Genomic DNA, 22,448 nt, shown 5'->3' on the forward strand with positions numbered 1-22,448 from the left:
CACCCACCTACCATGATAGCAGACCTGGCTAGCCAGTGTCTGCCCTCTCCACCACTGGTCCCCTGCCACAAGCCCCTTGTCACTGGCCTAGGGCAGCCTTCAACCCAGATAGCACCCCACCAACCTGCCCTGAAACACGTGCTAAAGTCCTCAGGCCCTGCTCCCTGTCCACCTTGAGGCGGGGACCAGCACACCTGGGCGCTCAAGGCCACCCGAGCTCCCCTGCTCCCACCACCATCACTACGCCCACCTGCTGCTCCTGAGGGCCGGTACACCTGCAGCCGCAGTTGGGCAGGCCCCCTGAGCTCCGGGGTCTCAAATTCGGCTGCAGTGAGGAAGGCTTCACGGCTCAGGCTCAGGCCAGGGAACACCATGACCTGGAGGGCAGGGGGGCATCTCAGTTCCAAAGACTGACCCCAGGCCTGGACTCCATGAACCCAACACCACTGACGCAAAGAGGAGGAAGTTATCAGATGGTCTATCAGTCATTAGATGGTCCTGTGCAGACCTCATTTCCTGTCACTGGGAAGAAAACTAAGGTCAAAACTGTGAGCAGCAGGGTGCTTAGCACAGTCTTAAAAATCATTCACCCTAGGGCTGGGGTGGTGGCACAGTGGTAGAGCGCTTGCCTAGCATGTGTGAGGTACTGGGTTTGAGCCTTAGCACCACAAGAAGATAAAGGTAAAAAAAAAAATTCTGATTAAAAACAAAATTATTGGGTGGGAGGGGTGAGGGGGAGAAAAAAAATTACAGAATGAATCAAAAACTATTACCCTAGGTAAATGTAAGATTACACAAATGGTATGCCTCTACTTCAGGTACTAACAGAGAAACAAGATGTATCCCATTTGTCTACAATAAAAATGAATTAAAAAAATAAATAAGACATTATTTCATTCACCCAGCAGGGCGCAGTGGACATGCCCAAAATCCCAGCCACTGGGGAAGCTGAGGCAGGAAGACTGAAACTTGGTGAGACCTGTCTCTAAACTAACAAAGACCTGGGGATGTAGCTCAGTAGTAGAGGTACTTTCTGGGTTCAATCCCAAGTACTGCAAATAAAACAATATAATGTAAAATAAAACGTTCACCCAGAGCAGGGCTAGCAGGAGCTCGTTCTTCAGACAATGGGTCAGATGCTGTTGATCCCTGCACTCCATGGACTTTCCAAACTGTCTATGCTGGGCTCAGACCACTTTAGGAAGGCCCCACGAAACCGACTTGTTTGTTTTAGAGACAGAACAGCAGGGTGAGGTATGCCCAGAGGTACAGAGGGCTCCAGGGTGCGCAATGGCTGCTTACCTCCACAGGCTGCCGGGGGGCTAACAGGACTTCCTGCCGTGCCAACAGCCTCAAGGGTCCCTGCAGGCCCCCACCAGGCACTCCCACGAGGAAGTTCTCAGCATCCCACACAGGGCCTGGGAGTAGCAAGTATGCAATGAGGTGCTGCTGCCAGGCCAAGGGGACAGCTGGAGGGACATCCAGGGTGGGGCAGACCTGGGTCTGAGCCACCCAGCAGCTTCCCCTCTCCCTCCACGTTTCCTCTTGCAGTACAGCCTCAGCCCAGGCACAGCAGGCGGCACTCAGCTAACACCAAGCATCTGGGAGGACGGGGAGGGCAACCCCGGCCACGCCCCAGCACCCTGCGCACCTCCGGGCCGCAGCTCACAGACATAGCTGTGTGGAGCTGAGCACAGGTCGGTGTTGCACTGTCCTGCGGGGCCCAGGCGCACACAGTGCTCAGCTGTGGCTGGGTGTGGCTCCCCCGGCAGCCAGTTCTGGCAGCTCTCCAGGCTGAAGGCTTCACCCTGAGATGCCGGGCCAGCCTCTGCCCCCTCCACAGCTGAGAAGCCAATCCACACATCCAGGCTCCTGTAGGCAAATGGCAGTGGGTGCTCATCCTACCACTAGGCATGCTTCTCACAGCCCTGGCAGGTGGGTCCTGTCACTATCTCACTCACGTGGGAAGCTGAGGCTCTAGATGGGACCAGGCCCATGGCAGCAGAGCATCTACCCAGTGGTCCACACCCATGGGGCCAGTTGGCACAGGCAAGGGCCCCTCACAGGGTGCCATCTCAGGCCTGATCGAGGATCACGAGCCACCATACTGTGCTCTGCAGGAAGACCTAGGCCCAGCATTTGGGGACAAGTGGGCTGCCACCTGAGGGGTCAGCCAAGGTAGGGAGCTCCTCCTGAAGGCAGGTGTGTAGAGGTACATCCAGATTCGGGCAGAGGTGAACATACCACATGGGTACGACGTACACACGTGGGCACAGAAGGCACACTGCCAGAGCTGTGCTGCAGCCAGTGCCAAGAGCTAAAGCTGCTGCCCATCAGCCAGATGACCCTAGGGAAAGGCCCTAACCACTGTGGACCCACTTTCCCTTTCGAACTCTGAGACATAGAACGTGGCCACTGACACAACAGGAGCCCGCCCCCTGCCCAGCACATGGACCCCTAAAAGAGGAGGGTCCTGGCCTCATCCCCCGACTCCAGCTATGGCAGATTTGGGCTGCAGAATAAGGGCCTGGACCCCTGCCACTGAGACTGGGAAAGGCACAGGAGCCCAGCATGCCCTCTGTGTGGGCAGCGCAGGATGGCCCCCAGCCTTCCCAGAGAGGAGCAAGCCTGGGAGTACGAGAAGCAGGAAGCGCAGTCTCTATAGTGGCCCCCAAACCAGCCCTCTCAGGATTCAGTGTCCTCCCCCACAAGGATGGACAGGTTAGGGTCCTGGTCCCAGGTCCCACTGTGACAGAGCCCACAAATATCTATGAAAGTCTCTCCTTACCAAGATCAATCTCTGGGGGGAAAGACAGGGCCCTTCCTGACACCCCCACCTCTTTTCTTCTGAGCTGCTTCAGTCCTGGGCTCTGCCTATACCCCAGCACTCTGAATCCCTGCCCCCACCACATTATGGCCTTCTTGGGAGTTGGTACAGGCACCTGGTAACCTGGGAGACCAGGAAGTGCTGGATGGCAGGACTGTCCACCATGGCCAGGGCAGCCCCAGCCCATGCCCGGCACTGCTCCTGAGCCTGCAGCCAGGGCATCTTCTCTGCCACCAGGCGGTAGCAGTGTCCATTGCCAGGGAAGACCTCTGTGTCCGCGGGGCAGAGCGGGTGCACCACTGGGGGATGGTGGGCAAAGAACAGGGCATCAACATGTGCCCAAGGATGGGAAGGAAGAGGCCACAGGGGTGGCCCAGGCCCAGAGGGGAGGCACCCACCTCGGCCTGGCTCCTCACCGAGGGCCAGAATGCTGTAAGTGGCCTGCAGGGCTGAGCCGCCACGGTTCCGGATGCTGAAATGAAGGCTCTCGTCGCTGAGCACGGAGGAGGGGCACACAAGTTGCAGGGCAGCAGGTGCCACCTCGACGTGTACCTCTGCACTCAGCAAAGCTGAGCCAGACCCCAAGGCCAGCACAGCAGTCACGTGATAGTGCCCAGGTAAGACATAGCGGTGGGTGGTGGCGGGACCAGCCACATCCACCTTTGGGGAGCCATCACCAAAGTCCCAGCATGTGGAGCTAATGGGCAGGGGGGCAGTAATGTGAAAGGCTGCTGGCTGGCCAGAGGCCAGGGGTCCACGGGGCACCACCAGGGCGGCCCCCGGGGAGGCGGGGAAGATGTGCGGGAGGAGGGTGGGGACTCTGCAGTTGGGGGTGGGGAGTGGCGGAGGACCAGAGCACAGGGACTGGCAGGCTGTAGAGGTGCTGGGGGCCTGGGCTGCCCCACACAGGCACTGGCCCTGCTCCACGAGGGCCGCAAGGCCCTGGCCAGCTGAGAAGCAGAAGGCGCTGCAGGCCTCGGGTGCCAGTGGGCCTTTGTGGGCAGCAGAAAAGGCCACCATTGCCACAGTGCCTGAGCTGTTGTCCGGAAGGCAGGCGACATAATCCTCTCCTGTAACAGGCAGAACACTAGTCCCAGGAGCCCACCTCCTCCTGCTGCCCCTGCAGACTCACTGCTCCTCCCTAGAGGTCTGAGACCAGACCTCCCACAGCCCTGACCCTCCCCAGAGAGGCCTGCCCAATCCCTCCCAGCCACTGTCTTCCCCACTTGCATCTTTTCCGGGCCCTCTTGGCCTGGATTCTGGTGGTAGAGAGGCCAGGGCCCTTGTGTCCTGCGTGCACTCACCACAGCTGCCGTCCAGAAAGGGGATGCTGAGGAGGGGTTGGCCGGCCAGGGGACGGGGTCCAGCACACGTGGCTGCCTCAGGCTGAAGCACGTGAACCTGCTGTTCCTCCACCCAGTGCCGCAGCCACGCCAGACCACAGTCGCACTCAAATGGGTTCCCGCTCAGGTTTCTGCAAGGGAGACGGAGGTGAGGGGAGCAGGCATGGTGGGGCTACCCTGCAGAACAGCCTCCCCTGCCTGCAGCAGGTGAGCAAACTGGTCCTGGAGTCTGCTCTCAAATTTGAGGGGCAATCGGGTCAGAAGGGCAGAGGGGATGTTGGGCGAATGGGATCCAACTACCAACATGCACCAAAAACACATCAACTTACATTTCACTTAAATTAAATAAATTAGCAAATGTTCCTTCTTCTATCGTAGAGATCCTGTTGTTGCTTATGTCCCTGGAAGAAAGAAGAGGTTAGGCAGAGGGACAGGAGCCCTATAACCAGATAGTAATGGGCAGCAGCCTCCTGCCCACCCTAAGGAACCCCAGCAGGCGGGAGGGGTGAGCACGGCTGGCCGTGGGACTCACAGCTCCACCAGGGCCGAGAGGTTCGCCAGGAGCCCGACATCCAGTGCCTGGAGCAGGTTGTGGGAGACGTCTCTGAGGAGCAGAGCGTGTAGGTCAAGGCAGGAGCTCTTGGTTGGCCACAGGGCCATCCCTGGTCCCACACCTAGGAGCATCCGAGGACCCCAGCTGCAGGTTCCCACCCTCCAACTCCCCCATTCCCAGGGGCCAAGAGGGGGAGTTTCTGATGGAGGACCTGAATGAACACTCGTCTCGGGAGACGAAGGCAGGAACCCTGGGGGCTCAGCACTCTGTACCCACCTCAGCCCCATGCCGAGGGCCACACAGCAGTCACATGATTGCTGACCCTGGGCAACTGGACGGGCACAGTCCCTTCCACTCAGCGCCTGCCCCAACCTCTCTTCCAGAGCCAAGTCCATGGAGCCCTTTCCCCCAGCCCACAGGGTGGTCCCATACCACTAAGAGCTGACTTCTCTACCCTCTGCATGGGGTTCAAAATGCAACCAGCTACTGGGGTCCAGCTACTGCCATTTATCAGTAGAAGAGAGACCTCAGAATGCCCCAAGATATGAGGGCACGAAGATGAAATGAATAGGAGGGGCCCTGGTGGGTGACCCCCCATCACAGAAACAGTGATGGCCCACAAAACTTCAAGTTCAACACAACCAATCAAAAACCCTGACTGTATCGACAAGATAACAGAGAGGGTCATCTGCAGGCATCAGTGAGAATCATCAAGAAACAAAGCAGGGGTGGGGTTGTAGCTCAGTGGCACAGCGCTTGACTAGCATGCGTGATGCACTGGGTTCAATTCTCAGCACCACATATAAATTAAATAAAGGTCCAATGACAACCAAAAAAAGAGAGAGAGAGAGAGACAAAGCAGCATAAGTCTGTGCTCTTCTCCACTGTGCCTGTGCCCTGGAGGGGACAGAGTGACCCACAGAAAGGTCCCGACCTGCAAGAACTTAGAAGCTGAGAAGATATGAGCAACCAAGGCACAGGCGCCAGTCAGAGCCTGACCTCAGAACTCAAAAGCCACAGGAACCAACAGTACTAGAAGGTGAGCCAGGGAGAGCTGGGTGGAAGGGCACCCCGAGGCCCCAGCACCCAGGGGACTGAGGCAGGAGGGTCACGAATCTGCAAGCTCCAGAACAGCCTGGGCCATGGAGCGAGCCCCTGTCTAAAAATGAAAAAGGACTGGGATGTAGCTCAATGTGAGTGCCGCAGAATTCAATCCTCAGCGCTGGAAAAAAGGAAGGGGCGGTCTAAAAGCAAAAACAATTAAGGAAAGCGTACATGGTCAAAGATATAACACCCCATCTTCTTAATAACTGGAGAAATACCTATGAAAACAATAACACAAAAGTACTCTTATCTGGGCTGGGGTTGTGGCTCAGTGGCAGAGCACGTGTGAGGCCTGGTTCAATCCTCAGCACCACATGAAAATAAGTAATAAAATAAAGGCATTGTGTTCATCCACAACTAAAAAATATTATTTTAAAAAAGGCACTCTCATCTGTCAGTTGTGAGCATATAAGAAACCCAGTCTCTGGCACAGGTGACCCAGTCAGTCGACCCACAGACACCAGACAGCGCACCACTGGGCTCCTCTGGGCTATCTAGTGCAAGCATCATTGCCTGTAAGTGATCCCACTCTTCTTTCTTTTTTCTTTTCTTTTTTTTTTGATGCTGGAGATTGAACACACAGCCCCACCCCCACCCAGGCAGCCTCAAGTGGCTGGGATTATAGGCGTGCCCAGGTGTCCCATTTTTTTTGGGGGGTGGGGCAGGGATTGAACCCAGGGTACTCGCCCACTGAGCCACAACCCCAGCCCTATTTTCTATTTTATTTAGAGACAGAGTCTCACTGAGCTGCTTTTTGCTGAGGCTGGCTTTGAACTCGCGATCGTCCCATCTCAGCCTCCCAAGCCACTGGGATTACAGGCATGCACCACGGCACCCTGCAGTATCCCACTCTTTACTCAACAGCCTACCTCCCCTCAGGCTTTCAATGCCTTTTTAGGACTCACTGGTGGGGGAGGGGACCAAGGTCACCCCTTCCATCTACCTCTTGGGTACTCTGGGCTCATGTATTCTCACTCATCCTTAGTCCCAATGAAGCTCCTGGGACGGGCCCCCGGACCACACTAACAGACACCTCCAGTACTCTGGCCCATGAGGCCTGCAGCCCGGAGTTTTTGCTCCCCTAAGTGGCCCTACTTGCCACACAAGACTACCTGGTGCCTCTCACCAGCCCAGCCCTCCCCAGCAATGCCTGCTGCTGAAGCCAGAAGCCAGGAGTCTGCCTCCCCTACTCCTGGGCCTGGCTCTGGCCCAGTTCAGGTGTCCATCCCCAGCACCCCCCTAAGCCCTGCTGGTCCTATCCAAGCTGCCAGAGGAGCAGCAACGGCTCTGCCCCCAGAAACTTCGGGGGCCCAAGCGGGAAGCAGCGAGAGCAGCGGGAGCCCGGGCGCTGAGGAACCAGGCTTTGGCTCCAGGCCAGGGGAGTGCGACCAGGAGAGCACAGGGCTCCTGGGACCATTCCCACCACTCGGGCTGGGCAGGGCCAGTGAGGGGTGGACTAGGAAGCTCCCTGCCTGGCCTTCAACAGGGAAGAAAAAGGAGGAAGAACCCCAAATGGTCCTCCACACCTTTTCTGGGAAATCAATTCCAAGTGGCAGCTGAAGGGGGTGCCTGAGAAAACAGGGTGGGGCAGGTCAGATCCAGATGCCAGCACTCTTTCCTCATGTCAGGACACCGCCATCCCTCCCCCAACCTGGCAGCCCACCTGGCACAGGTGGCTCCTCCCCAGGACCTGTGTGAGCCCACCACAAGGGTCTTAGAGACCCTGCTTGGCAGAGTCCCCCCAATCCAAAGCAGTCAAGCAAAAGAGAGTGGACAAGAACCAGATGCAGCATCTCAGCCCGTGCCCTATGGTGGGAGCATCTGCACCATCGGGATGTGGAAACACTCGGCTGTGGGGACCAGGGGAACACTGGAGACAATCCGGGCCCTCACTCAGCCCACTAGCACAGCCCTGAAGTCCTGACAGCGGCTTTCCTACACCTGCTGTAGCCGTCGCTAATCCAGGGAGCACAAGGCCTGGACAGTCCTGTGCCCCCAAGTTCCTCAGGCTTCCTCTGCACTCCCTGGGTAATGTCACTACAGTCTGATGATGCCCTGACCCCCACGCTCGGGTTCCCTGCAGGGATCAGAGAATGGACACGTGAGCACCCTGGCAGCAGGAAACCGGAAGCAAGGGCACCGAGGCCGGTCAGGTAGCAGACACCCCTGAGAGGTGTGGGGCCTACCCTCTGGGCCACTTGGACTCTCCAAGGCCAAAACCCACAACTTCCAGTGACCTCGCAGCTAAGCTGGAAGAGGGAGCCAAGATGGGGACTCACACACACACCAGGGAACAAACAGATGCCCATGTGAGCATGAGACATGTCATGTCCCTCAGCCTGACAGGTCAGGCCCCACTGCCCACAGCACTGGGATACTAACTCCACAGACTGTGACAGAGGCTGAGGAGCTCCCAGGCCTGGCCTGATCCGCCTGCTGTCCCACGATGGACAAGTCATGCTGGGGAGAGGAGACGAGCCCTGCTGAGTCCTACACACCTGGGTTCTCCTCCCCTTGCCATCCAGATCAGATGTCACCAAGCTGCCACCTGGGGGTGCATTTCTATACGTGGGCATCAGCCTTGCCTGGGTTTTTGTCCTTGGGTTCACATCCCGCAGGACGTCCCTGTGTCAGGCTCCCAGCTTTCCTGCTAAAAGAACTGGGGGACCCCCCTCCACTATCCCCTTGTCCACTCACTCCCAGGCTGCAGAGAACGGGGTGGCGCTGCGGGGAGGGGGAGTGGCGGAAGACCAGGAGACCATGTGTACAAAGGTGAGCGTGCTGGGGACGCAGAGGTGGAGGCAAGGAGGGCCTCCTTAAGCATTTTCTGAATGAGGACAATTATTTTGAGGGGTGGGTACGGGGAACTGATCCTGGGGCACTCTACTACTGAACTACATCCCCAGGTCTTTTCATTTAGAGAAAGGGTCTCTATGTTCTTAGGGTCTTGCTAAGTTGCCCTGGCTGGACTCCATTACAATCCTCCTGCCTTAGCTTCCCCAACTGCTGGGACTGCAGGTGTGCACCACCCTGCACCCTGCCCAGCAAGCGTGGGCTGTTCTGACTGCAACCCCCTCCCAGGGATGTAAAAACAAAGGCCCCATATAAACCAGAACTCTGATCTGCAGCTGGGTGGCCCCAGTCACCTCCTCCAAGGTGGGGAATGGCCTAGGTGCCCTCTCCCCAGTGGAGATGCCGGGCAGGGTGTGAGGGCCAACAGAACCCCCAAGGAAACATCTGCACATTCCAGGCACATGTGGTCAGCGGGCGGGCGAGTGCCAGGTCCAGCACCCCCGCCCAGCGCTGGCCGCCGTGCTGGAAACAGTGCTGGGGAACAGCTCTGCGGGCCGCCTGTGGACGTTACGTAACCAGCTCCTCCAGAGCCAGCTGCCTCCTCCCCTGGCAGACGCGACAGTGCAGAAGAGAGAGGAGCCCCCATGCCCCCTCCACACCCCTGGAGGAAACAGACCCCCTCGGCCTAGCAAGGAGACCCCCAGAAACATCCTCTCCCAAGCCAGATCAGAGGGGAGGAGAGGCCACAGTCAGGGCCCCACACTTGGCTGGTGGAGGGGCCCAGACCCCCAGGCTGGCCTCCCTAGCGGCTCCTTTCTGCACTAATGGGCTTTCCTTCAGGAGCCCGGCGGCCAGAGCCAGTGAGCGCCTGACGCCCTCCTGGTTTCAGTCCTTTGCTTTCTGTTCCCTTCCATTTATGGCGAGTGAGGTTAGCTTCCAGGGCCGGAAATGACGTTTACATTGATGGCTTCAAGTTTAGGAAAGAACTGCAGAAAATCACTTAGTGCGTACTGGCACTAAGGTGGGCAGGGCAGGCTTTTGGCTAATGCCCCCAGCTTTTCCAGGGAGATGGTGCAGGAAGCCAGCCAGCCCACCCCCATGTCGCACCCCATGCCCACCTCCCACCTGGCTCCAGACAAGGGCACAGCAAGCAGTGGGCTCCCAACCCCTGAGGTGAGGGAGAGGCTGCCAGGGCCCGGCAGGTCTGCAGGAGCTCCCCTCCGATGGCCAAGACCAGAGCTGGGGAGCAGGAGGGCCCCACATGTGACAGGTATTCTGTGGGATGTCTGTCCTACAGGGCCCTAGTCCTGGAGCCGAGTTCTCCACAACTGAACGATCACCAGAAGGAGACACTGGGGGTGACATCACCTGCCCAGGATCCTCTCAGAACCCACAGGCATGGACAAGGATGGGCGGCTTGGCCTCCGAAGTGCAAGAAAAGATGAGGAGGGGTTGGGACACGTCGGGATTTTTTCCTCTGTGAGGAAAAACAGTGCAGCCTCAAAGAGGGCTGTTTTGAGAGCCACCAGCCACCCAGGCATTAACAAAGCAACGTGGGTGGGTGGGGGGACAGGCAAGGAGAGCCAATTCACCCGCCCCTCCCTGCAGCCGCCTCTGTGACCACGTGACCTGTGAGGCAGTGACTCGGCAGTACTAGGATGGCAGCCAGCTGCTCACATCCCACACACCAGCAAGGGCAGGAGCCCAAGCAGCCCACTCCCCAGAGGGGAACACTGAGGCTCAGGGCCTGCCTCCTCCCCCACACCACCCAGGAGACGTCCACAGACGGTCACAGGCTGGTTGTCCAAAGAGAAGGGCAGGGTCCTGGATTAAGCCCACTGTCCCATCACCCACTCAGCTCTGGGGGACAGCCACGGCAGCGACCAGCCCAATGCCAGGGCTACACAGCACTGTGAAGGCTCAGGACCCTTAAGCCCGGGACATGACCCTTGCCCTGAGTTCTGGCCTCATTTCACACTGTGACCAGGAGAGCTGGCTTTTGCCCCTGCCTGGTGACAAAGTCCTTCCAAGGTGGCCTCACAGGATCCAACCCACCTTCAGAGCACAGGGGTTACCAAAGTCAGGCTGTGCCAGAGCTGGGCTCACAGGGCTGTTAGGGAAAAAGCGCCCCAAAGCACCTTGGCTCCAAGTGCAGCCCCTAGCACTGGCGTCCGGGCGCATGGGCCTTTGGCGAGGATAGCTACCAAGCCAGATAGTGAGATACTCCCAGAAAGGACATGAGCTGCATTTTCCAGCTGCATCTCGTCCTGCAGGGAGATGTGCACACGCCCTGTGGCGCCCCTGCACACTGGCCTGCACGCAGCTGCGCCCACGCCTGGCCAGCTGCATCAGGCCAGGCGAGAGCAAAGCCCAGACAGCCGCCACCCCAGACAGCAGCAAGAGAAGTGGGATGTTTTCATTCCAGAGTACTAGGCGGGCCGGCTGTCTGGGCTCCTGCTGCTGGTGTTGGCCACCACAGTGTTCCGGAAAGGAAAATGTGTCTCCATCCAAAATGGCTTCCTCAACTGAAACCCAACCTCGGCCAGGGTCTCCCCACTTCCTGCCCACTTGGCAGAGGCACCCCAGGGTGGGAGAACACAGGCAGCAGTGTAACCACCCCTTAACCCAGGGAAGCCCAGGGCAGTGCCCGCAGAGGTGAAACCCATATCTGACAGCAGCCACCAGATTAGTAGTCACAAGATGGCAGCCAGAACTCCCAGCTCACTGGTCAGGCAGAGAAGGCTCCATAGGAAGTCCACGTGGAAAGGCCCTGGGATCTAGCCTTCAGAGGAACAAAAAACAGAAGGAAGGGTCTATAGAGACCTTGGAAGAGGGAAACAAGCTCACATGCACTTGGTACAACCAGCCCCCAAAGTTCCCAAAGGCCCAACAATGTCCACCAGAGACACCCAAGGCTGGCAGTGGGGCCAACTTGCCATCACAGGCAGTGCCATATCACCCTGGGGTAGAGGAACAAGGTGAATGAGAGGGTAGGTGCCAACACAACCCACTGTCAATATCCACACACTTGAATGCATCAAAAACACAAACACAATAGTTAAGATAAAAACTAGTGTAGTCCCGGCTGAGGCTGAAGGATCCCTGGAGCCCAGGAGTTCAAAACCAGCCAGACAGCACAGCAAGACCCACTGCTGAAAAAAAATAAGAGGGAATGTGCCAAGTCCCTGTGCTTAAGGTACCTCTCAGGTCAGACCAGGGAAGGCGGGACTTTGGTCTCCTTGAGCTAGGTACTGAGGAATGCATACGAGTCAGCCTGCCCAGACTGGTCTGTGCTTTTAATTTTGTTTTATTTTGATTTTTGATGGTATTGGGGGGCTCAAACCCAGGGCCTCATGCATACCAGGCAGGTGCTTTGCCACTGAGCTGCATCCCTAGCCCTGGTCTGTGCTCATGCCATCTGTTACAGCATCAAGTCTGAGCACCTGTCTCAGACTCAGGCTCTTGGGTTCTGCCTGTCCTGAAGCAGGACAGGTCCAAAGATGTGTCTTCTGGTAACTGGTACCTGAAGACAAAGGAACGGGTCCCCAGAGACCATGGAGAGGAAGGTTAAGAAGGCTATGTGAACAAAGGATATTATTGTGGCTGCAGTGACTGAGCCCTATCAATATACCATATACCCTCACCTCAGAGGCCTACAACCCAGTAAGTTGCACCTAGTCTTGGTGCCCACCATACAGGCAAAGAAACTGAGGCTTAGAGAGGCTGTAGGACTCAACCAAGGCCACACAGGAAGTTGAGGAGCCAGGAGAGAACTAGGTCTCACACCAGACCCCCACAACTCTCTTCCAAACCCAGAAGAAAGGGGACCACAGTAGGGAGGCAGCTGTGGGAAGGCTGAGTGAAGTACCTCAGCAGCCCACCTGGTCCCCTGGCAAATCCTTCAACACAACCCAAACCCACCAGGGAGGCCCCGTCCCCTCCTCTCTCTGCCACCTAGGAACAAGGATGCGCTGCCCGAGGGTGCACCGATCACATCACCTCTGCCACAACTGACCAGCTATATGACTCCAAGAAGGGACTCAACCTCTGGGAGCCTCGGTTTCCTGGTCTGTACAATAGAACTAAGAGCAGGACATCAAGGCACCTGAGAGAAAGGATGTAAAGGGCCCAGCATTTGGCATGCACGGAGGATGAGGCAGGCGCAGGACTGCCCGCGTACTCCCTGCAGATGCTGCAAGACGCAGACGTGACTCCTATCCTACAGAGCTCACCCTTTCAAGTGTGTAACTCAGTAGCTTTCAGTATATCAACGAGGCTGTGTGACCCTCACCACTGCACATTCCAGAACATTCTCCTCACCCCAGAAGAGACTCCTTGGCCATCACCCTTACCACCCTACCCACCCAGGTGCAGGCAGCCATTACTGCTTTCTGCCTCTGGATTTTCCTATTCTGCAAGTTTCATATCATAGAAAGGGCTGGGGATGTGTCTCAGAGGTAGTGGCCCGCATTGCACGTGTGTGGCCCTGGGTCAGATCCCCAGCATCACACGCAGAACAAGGAATCACAGAACATACAGAACACGTGGCCTGTGAGGCTGGCCACTATACCAAGCGCCATGCCTTCAGAGCTCAGTCCACACTGCGGCATGCAAGTCTGTCCTTCCAGGGCAAACATCCTTCATCTGCAGTGTCAGTCTTGGTTCTTCCATTTGTCTGCTGAGGGACATTTGAGGTGTTTTCGACCTCTTGGCTGCTCTGAATGATGCTATGGAAAACACGTGTGCAAGTCTCTTGAGTGGAGTAGGTAGGACCTAGGAAATTCCACATCTGAGGAGCCACCAGACTTCTACAGGGCCACTACTTCACATTCCCACCAGCAGTGGGCTGGGTTCCAATTTCCCCGAGCCCTTGCTAACACTTGTGAGTCCATCTTTTTGATGACAGTCATCAAAAACCAGTGGGTGTGCACTGGTGTCTCACTGTAGGTTTCATTTACATTTCCCTAATGACTGGACACTGAGCATCTTTTTTCCCCCCAAATACTGGGAATTGAACCCAGGAGTACTTAACCACTGAGCCACATTCCCAGTGCCCCCTCCTTTTCTAATTTATTTTGAGAAAAGGTCTTGCTAAGTTGCTGAGGCTGGACTTAACTTGTGATCCTCCTGCCTCAGCCTCCCAAGTAGCTGGGATTACAGGTGTGTATCACCACATCTGTCCCCAGTCCTTTTTTCTTCTTGCCTTTTTTAATTTGTTCTTTTTAGTAATACATGACAGTAGAATGTAGTTTGACATATTATACATACATGAAGTACAATTTCCCATTCTGTGGTTGTATATGATGTGGATTTACAGTGGTTGTGTATTCATATATAAACATAGGAAAGTGATGTCTGTTTTTCCTATTCTCACCACCCGCACCTCCCTCTCTTTCCTTTTCCCTTTGTCTAATCCAATGAACTTCTATTCTCCCTGCCCCCTTACTGTGTGTTAGTATCCATGTATCAAAGAGAACATTCAGACCTTGGATTTTTGGGACTGGCTTATTTCACTTAGCATGACAGTCTTCTGTTCCAACCATTTACCAGCAAATGCCACAATTCATCATTCTTTATGGTAGAAAAATATTCCATTGTGTCTATACCACCAACCCATTTTTTTATTTTGAGACAAGGTCCCTAAATTGTACAAGTCTGGTCTCAAACTTGTGATGCTCCTGTGTCAGTCTCCCAAATAAGTTGGATTACAGGTATGGTGACCATGACCAACACACTGAGCATCTTTTCATGTAATTACTGGCCAGATGACACATGAGAGTTCTGTGCTTTCTGGATGCAAGTGCCACATCAGCAACATCTGCAGATGTTTCTCGTGCCACTGCTGTCCTTGGGCATGGTGCTCAGATGCTCCTGCATGCCACTGGTGCCTGACTGTCTCCTGACCGTCTCTGGGGCTACAGGTGTGCCAAGGCTCATCTGTTCACATCCCAAAGTGTTGCAGAGGAAAGCAGGGCAGGCTGCAGATGAGAGGTTTCCTCACCTATAAAATGAACACCATCTTCCAACTTCTCCTGGACTAGACAATTGTGTACAGGAGTCAGTTCTTGCCACATTTCAGCAAATTTACATTCTCCATCTACCCAGGAAGGGAAAGTTGCCCTTACATTCACATTCTGAATTCCCAAGTGTGGTTTCACATGAAAGCTGAAACTCAGAGACTCAAGGGCCAGGCCAGCAGAATCTGTAGGACACAGTCCTTCCTATGCCTCCACACAGCAGCCAGGGATTTTTCTAGAGGACACTGGCCATGCTGCTTCCCTCCTGGACCCTTCAATGCCACCCCCACCTGCTCTCCCAATAAAGGCCCTGACTGCTGCTTCTCCATCACCTTGAGCCTCAGGGAAGCCTGTTTCCTTACGTCGGACACTTTCCAGAATCTGGTGTACAAGCTTGATTCTTGGCTTCAACATCACCTGCGGCTGCGGTCTTTCTGGGCCCCCTCCCCGTCATCGGTATCTTTGTCCTTGTAAGATCTATACACTTGTCAGTTTAACATGCGTGGGCTCCCCTGTGAGAGCTGAGCCCCACAGGGACCAGGCCTGCACCTAACAGTGGTCTCATCTCCCCTGGCACAGGGCCAGGCTTGCAGTAGCCAGGACCCCCATCTGGTGAGCCTCACAGAGGTTCACAACTGACACAGATATGCCACAAGTCTCCGTGGCAACTGCCAGTTCTCTCTCATCTGTTTCTCAGGGATGAAAAACAGGAGCTTGGGGACCCTCTGCTGACCCCAAGGCAGCAGTGTATGTGACAGGTACAGACTTATCCCAGGGGTCGGCTCACAGATGCCCACCTTCCTCCAGATCCCTATCCCAGCCACAGACACCAGGAGCTGAGCTTCCCCCACCACAACTCTCCTGTCATTTAGGGTACAAGAAGGTAAAGACCACACTTTGGGTGCTCCAAGCAAACAGAAGACCCTCAGGATCCAATATTCTGAATCAGTGAACCAAGGACCTACTGAGTCCCTGGTATTACTTCTTTCACAAGACAATGGCCAGAGGCAGGTGAGCCACTGGTGAAAATTAGCAGCATACATCACTCAAGAAGTAGTTTTCCCAAAGCAAGCATACCCAAGCCACCAACAGCTCACACGTAGAGCAGTGCCATTCAGCAAAACTTGCTTCAATGGTAAAACGGTTCGTCTTGTAGCCACTGGCCACGGAGGCTCTGAAGCACCCAAGGTGAGGCCCTGGGCCAGAGCTCTAGATCCCACCACCAGCTTGCAGGAGACACGGAGGACAGAGACACACCTGAGAGCACCCCAGTGTGACAGCTCAGAGACAGTGAGGAACCTAGCGCCACAGGAGCTGTTTTCTTCAGGAGGGAAAAAGAAGTGGAGGAGGGCCTATCAATCAACAGAGATTTAAAAGACACTAATTAACCACATTGTGCAGACCTTACCTGGACCCTAATTCAAACTATCCAAAAACTGAGACAAGTGAACACTTGAACACACTGGACATTTAATGGGATTGAGGAATCATTTGGTGTTTTAGGTGTTTGGGGTATTGTGATGCACTCCCAAATGCCCACAGATAAAGGACCAGGACACTGGAAACTGGCTCAAACGTGGGGCTGGGGGAGAGGAGAGCAAGAGACTCATCACCCTGTTCTGCCTACTTTCCTTCATAATGAGGCTTTCAATCCTCCACTGCAGAGCTTCAAAAATAGCACAGCAGCAACATTTTGCCAGTAACGTCATCATTTTTGAGCTGCCACCTCCCAGCAGCGTTATTTTAACCCAAGAAAGGCTACAAGACTGGTTTTGCAAACCAAGGCCATCATCCCACCTGGAGAGAGCTGCCTTGCCTCACCTCTCACTGGCCACAAGCCACAAATGGAGGGGCCAGACCCCCTGTCAAGAGGCTACTGATGACAGAGACAAGTGGGCACCAGGAGGCTACAGTGTGTCCTTGACTTCTCCCAGCTGGGCCTTCTCCCTTAGAGAAGGTCCACTTATCTCCCTGGAAAGTCTGCAGGGTTGAGAACCCACTGAGCCTGGACAGTGGCCTGTGGTTCCAGCAAGGGACCACAACACCTTCCCTAAGGTCCCAGTTTCCCATGCATTCCCCCACAAGAAGCCCTCTGGAAATGTCCCAGAGGCAGTTTTGGGGCGGAAAGAATGTGGACTTTCCTCCATTCCTCACCTGCCTGCCCACATGAGGTTACCCTGATGTCCATCACACACTAAGATGGGTAGCACCCTGGGAATCCTGCCAGCTCAGGCCTGGTCAGGCCAACTTCCAGAAAACTCCCTCTCCCCAAACCCAGGACCGGAGGCTAAGGGAGTGCACCAGGGCAACAGCAAGCTCCACTGCTGTGCCCAGAGTCTGTCGTGCTGCAGGTTGGTCCTTTATCTCCTGGACAGCTCCTGGGAAGTCAGCACAGGCACACCAGGGCTGAAGAAGCTGGAACAGCCAGCAGGTACCAGGCCTGAACCTCCAGAGCGGCCACCAGAGACAGAAGTTCCCTCACCATGCCACCAGGCCATTCAGAAACAAAGGGTGGGGTGGATCTGACGCAATTCTGTGGGCACTGTCAGTGGGCAGGAGGGGGCCCATCTGCAACAGAGGCAGCTGCGCCACAAATGTTCCAGCGGTCAAGGAGCACAATGACAGGCCCAGCATGGTCCCCAACCATAACTACCAGTTATCCCTGGAGAACTCATCTTCCCCGACCCCTAAGACCAACAAAACTCCAAGGACACGGCCCCCCTATTAAAGGTGACCCCAGGTTGGAGTGACCCCTAAGTATTACAAAACCAAATGCCATAGCTCAGCCCAAGTGTAACGAGCTTGGGAATATAACAGGCTCTCAGGGAATTGCAGGGCTGAGGTGCCCTAGAAGTGCCCAGGAAATCCAAGGGATTGGGATGGGCAGGCCCTGAGACTCTCCCCGGCCCTGAGAAGAAAATGTTTGTGATCTTCGTCCTCTGCACTCTTCTCACTCCAACCCTGGGTCCTGGGCACCTCCCAGGTTCAAACCCTGCTCTGCCACGTCAGGGCTGGGATACGGTGGACAAGACTGTCACACCTCCAAGCCTGTTTCCCCATCCCTAAAACAGAGATCCTGACTGCACCTAACCCCAGGCCGTAAGGGTTAAGGGCAACATTCACAAGACCTTGCCAAAGTCCCTGGCTCCAGACAACCTTTCTATAAAGGCTGCCTATTATCTGCCTGTTATCTCTCTTCCAGATGCAAACCTGACAAGATCTCTTCAGCATTTTAACCCTTCTGGGGAAATGCCCCCACTGGAAACGCTGGAATGAAGCACCAGACTCTTTCAGACCTCAGTTCACCTCTAGTTGAGACCCTGCCCCCTTGCATTTCTCCTACGGTTGTCACACGTGGACAAGTCCAGACGCCAGACCCTGGCTCACACCACTGCCTCTCCTCTTCCTCTGGATCCACATCCTCACCCGTTCTTAATCTTTGAGCCAGTTCTTAAGCATCCACCAAATGCCTGTCCAGACCCCCGCCTCTGCGCACTCCACAGCAATCGACGCTTCCCAGAGAATCCCCCAGCCCTGGGCTGCATCCAGGTTGGCCTCTAATAAGCGCGTTTCTTTTCTCCGCATACCACCTCCCACCCTGACTTGCAAGCTGCCGAAGGCAGTCAGCTCGGGTTCGCGGAACTCCACTGAGAGGGATGCGTGACTTCACAGAAGCCGAGATTTTGGGCTCCCGGGGCCACGCCGGTCGCGGTCCCAGGTTTTCCTTAACCTGACCGACACTCCCGCCCGAGCCTCGCCCTGGCAGCGGCGGAGCCCGCGCCGCGCCCACGCCCTGCGGCCAGCGGGCTCGGGCCACAACGCGATGCTCCAGCCAGGCCGCCCAGCACCATGGCAACCGCCCGCCCGTGACTACTCACAGCGCGGTGGCGTCCGCGGGGATGCGCAGCGCGGGCCCGAGCGTCAGTAGCCCGCGGCCCGAGCAGTTGACGCGGCAGGCGGCGCCCGGCGCAGGGCCGCAAAAGCAGGGGGGCGCGCACGGCCCGCAGCCGCGCCCGGGGGCCCCCGCCAGCGCCCCGAGCCACAGGCCCAGGCCCAGGGCCAGCGCCAGGCGGGCGGGCGCGCCGGGAAGCATCGTCAGCGCAGCGCGCGCATGGCCCCGGCGGCCCAAGGCCCGCCCGCGCGCGGGCGGCCGCAGCTCAGGCGGGGCCCGCGGACCGCATGGCGGAGCGCGGGGCGGGATCCGGCGGCGGCCGCGGCCTGTCTGCGCGACGCCGCTCAGCGCTCGGAGCCAGGCCGCGGTGCGGATGCCCTGCGGTCCGCTCGCGCGCTCGCGCTGCACTGCGGGCCCCGCGCGGACTCCTCCTCTCCTGGCGCGGAGAGGGCCGGGGCTAGAGGACGCCCCGCCCCCTATGCCGCAGCCGCTGCCCGGCCGGGGGCTGGCAATCGGGTCCGACTCCGCCGCGCTGGGTGGGCGGGCCGTCGGGAGGCTCCACCCACCGCGCCGCAGTGCGGGCCGCAACCCGGGTATCCTCAGGCTCCGCCCCCTGACGCAACGTCCCTGGGCGGTGCGCGATGGGCCGGCTCTGGTCCGTCTCTCGCTCTCCGCCCCTCCCAGCACGCGGTTCTCCCAAACCCGCGGCCTCCGCCGGCGCCTGCGCGTTCCTCCGCTCCCCGCGGCCCCCAATCCGCAGTCACAGCGCTGAAAACAGCAAAGACAAACTACGCAGCCGGCGGCTTCTGAGCACAGTAAGCCCCGGCTCCTGTTGATCTCCTCAGTGCCCGAGAACCTGGCGTACTGAAAGCCCTTGAACACGGACTGCGTCATCTCGTGGAGCTCCGCCAGCGCTGTCCAGGAGGAGGAGGCAGAGCACCGAGGCCGCACCGAGGTGGCGCTCACCTGGCGCGGCCGAAGCTCAGCCTCGCGCGGGCGACCTCAGCGCAGCGCCCAAGCTCTGGGGCCTGCGTCTCTAGCTCCTCCTTCCCTGTCCCCCACCGCTGCGAAGTACTACAGTGGCCTCTGCGCAGGCTTTGGTCTCTGTGTGCAGGAGTTAATTACAAAACTAACACGCGGTACAGAGAAGACTCCGCGAGCCGAACAGTGTGCAGAGCCTTGCAAAACATACTGGACGCCAGACACAAAGAACCACACACTGTATGCTTCCATTTATACGGCATATCTAAAATAGGAAAACCGTAAAGACCAGAAGTCGACTAATGGCCCCAGGGACTCGGGGGAGGAACGGAGTGAATGCTGATGGCGAGGGCTCCTTTTGGGAGTGATGGGCATGTTCTGGAACTAATGATAATGGTTGCACAGTCTTGTAATATATACTAAAGCCCGCTACGTTGTGTACTTTAAAAGTGTGACTTTTGCCGGGCGCAGGTGCCACACGCCTGAAATCCCAGCAACTCAGGTGGCTAAGGCAGAAGGATCACAAGTTCCAGGCCAGGCTCAGCAACTTAATGAAGAACTGTCTTAAATTAAAACATTAAAAGGGGCAGAGTAGCCGGGAGCGGTGGCGCACACCCTTAATCCCAGCAGCGCTGCAGAATGAGACAGGAGAAACGCGAGTTCAAAGCCACCCTCAGCAACGGCGAGGCACTGAGCAACTCAGCGAGACCCTGTCTAAATAAAATACAAAATAGGGCTGGGGATGTGGTTCCGTGGTTGAGTGCCCCTGAGTTCAATCCCCGGTACCCAAAAGGGTAGGGAGGTGACAGAGCACACCCCTTGGTTCAATCCCCGGTAACTCAGTTAATCACATATGAATTATATCTGTTTTTAAAATAAAAATGTTCCGTCATTGGACCATGCTTCTGGGCCCACATGAATGCCAGATGGAAGCTGGCCTTTTGAGAAGCTGAGCACACACCTGAGCGGGGTCCCCAGACTCCCCTGCCTGATACCCTGTTACTAGAGTTGGTGCTAAGCTTCTCACTATACCTTAAGGTTTCCAGCATCCTTCTGGGTGCTTAAACTGCCTAGAAACCTCTGCTAAGTCCACAGGTGATAGGCCCACCTCCTGCTGCTACCAGCTGCTCCAAAGTGAGTCACTGGGGAACACTGCAGCTCTGCTGTTCCCCTGGGCATGAGATGGCACTATGCCTCTCTTTTCTTATCTGTGTAATGGGACTCAGTCCTTTGTCCAACTTTCCCACCAGCCAGAAACAGGGACTTAAATTAGACACAAGGAGAAACTTCTAACAGAGAGGATGGAGAATCCACAACCTTTTAACACAGAATCAGGAGTTTTTCAGAATGGAATTTGGAAACTCTGGAATGATTGCCTAAGCCAAGGTGAATGTGGTGGGAAGCAGGGAGAAGCAGGAGACCCAGCAAAAAGGATCCGCAGGACTGGACGTGGGTGTATGGGAGAAGGGAAGGTTGAGAGGGTGTCAACCTGGGGGTTGAGCGCCATGAGGGATGGAAGTGCTGCTTGCTGGGTGAGGATTCCCTGGTGGAAGCGCGTGAAGGGAAAGATCAGAGTGGGTTCTAGGCTACTTGAGAAGGTTCTAGGTTGTAGCAGGAGGCACCATGTGGAGCTGAGGATGAGGGTGAGCACACCTGGGACAAGTGGAAGACCCAGAAGCAAAGAGTCCCAGTCCAGAGATGAGAGGAGAGAGATCTTGGGGGAAATCTAAGCAAGAGGACCAGAGAAGTAGGAGGATACTCAGGCACTGTGTGTGTGTGTGTGTGTGTGTGTGTGTACATAATTGAAGGAAAAGCTACAAGAAGTCAGCAGAAGCCTGGACTTTAGGAACAAAGTAGAGGCTAGGGATGGAGTATCTGTGAGCTTCTGTCTGGCTCCCCACATTCCACAGATCCAGATGTAACCCCGCGTGGGGCTTCCAAAGCTCACCACAGCCTCCCACCTTCTGGCCTTCATGTCACTCCTTTGCGTAGAATCTATTCTGTCCTGCCCCTATGCACAGACTCCACTCAGGTTCCTCCTCCTCTTCCTCCAGAAGGCCACTAGGCCCTTTCTCATGTGATCATTCAGCTCACACAGCCCTTCAGAAGATATACATTCCCAGAGATCACCTTCAGGCAGAGCATCTGTCCCACATCTGTCAGTGCCCCCAGTGGACAGGGCTCCCCAGGATCATCCTGTCCCTGGCCCCTGCCAGTCTGTCACCTGCACATTGCTAGTGGCATGGTGTTCACCAATGACTTTTACTGAGGGCACACTGAGTGGAGGGGTTGTTAGGAAGCCAGAGGTCAACAGGTTGGCGACAAGTAAGAAGCCACCCCACTGTTTCTAGAAGCTGAACTATGAAAGGAGAGGTAAGGGACAGGAGAGGACACAACAGTAGTAGGGCTTTTGTTTTTGTTTTTGCTTTTGCTTTTGCTTTTCTTAATATGGGAAAGACTCAGGAAAGCTTGCAGGCTAAGGGAAGTGTGCCAGCACAGAGGGAGAGGTGGATGGATGAGGATAGGGACAGGATTGGTGTTGGATGGTGAGAGATTCTTGAGTGACAGGCAGGAGAAAGCCCACATCCTTCTCTTCCCCAGCCTTCCAGTCATTGCTTGATTCTACTGAATTCCAAGAGTTCTAGGAAGTGGAGCTATTGTTATCCCTGTATTAAATGAGGTAACAACACACAGAAAAATTGATAAATTTGCCAGTTTGCACAGCAGGTCAGCGGCAGGGCTGGGGTTATCTTCTAAACTGAAGCTCATTTGCAGTCAAATGACAAAGAATTCAAGGACTCAAGATGAGGGAAGATACACCTACACACACACACAAGTGTTGCAAAACAAATTAAGCCGAACAATTGTTTGAAAGTGGCTATGAAGCAGAAAGCAATTGTTTGGAAAGGATTTCTGCAACAGCAAAGTCATATGTTTA

The 22,448-nt window shown here is 56.0% G+C and overlaps 1 protein-coding gene across 2 annotated transcripts in view; it reads right to left on the reverse strand.

Moving 5' to 3' along the window:
* The window catches only part of PKD1 (polycystin 1, transient receptor potential channel interacting), a 41,199-nt gene extending 22,227 nt beyond the window's left edge, over nucleotides 1–18,972 (reverse strand). For both annotated transcript variants that reach the window (XM_079120260.1, XM_079120259.1), the window contains exons 1-9: nucleotides 18,516–18,972; nucleotides 4,703–4,774; nucleotides 4,500–4,571; nucleotides 4,132–4,301; nucleotides 3,226–3,897; nucleotides 2,943–3,126; nucleotides 1,652–1,872; nucleotides 1,303–1,418; nucleotides 251–377 (exon numbers count right to left, since the gene is read on the reverse strand). In XM_079120260.1, the coding sequence (XP_078976386.1) occupies nucleotides 251–377; nucleotides 1,303–1,418; nucleotides 1,652–1,872; nucleotides 2,943–3,126; nucleotides 3,226–3,897; nucleotides 4,132–4,301; nucleotides 4,500–4,571; nucleotides 4,703–4,774; nucleotides 18,516–18,730 (1,849 nt within the window). In that variant the 5' untranslated portion in view covers nucleotides 18,731–18,972. The remainder of the gene's footprint in view (nucleotides 1–250; nucleotides 378–1,302; nucleotides 1,419–1,651; nucleotides 1,873–2,942; nucleotides 3,127–3,225; nucleotides 3,898–4,131; nucleotides 4,302–4,499; nucleotides 4,572–4,702; nucleotides 4,775–18,515) is intronic.
* Nucleotides 18,973–22,448: the final 3,476 nt, after the last annotated feature.

This window comes from Sciurus vulgaris (assembly GCF_902686455.1).
Source record: "Sciurus vulgaris genome assembly, chromosome: 18".
Classification (NCBI taxonomy): domain Eukaryota; kingdom Metazoa; phylum Chordata; class Mammalia; order Rodentia; family Sciuridae; genus Sciurus; species Sciurus vulgaris.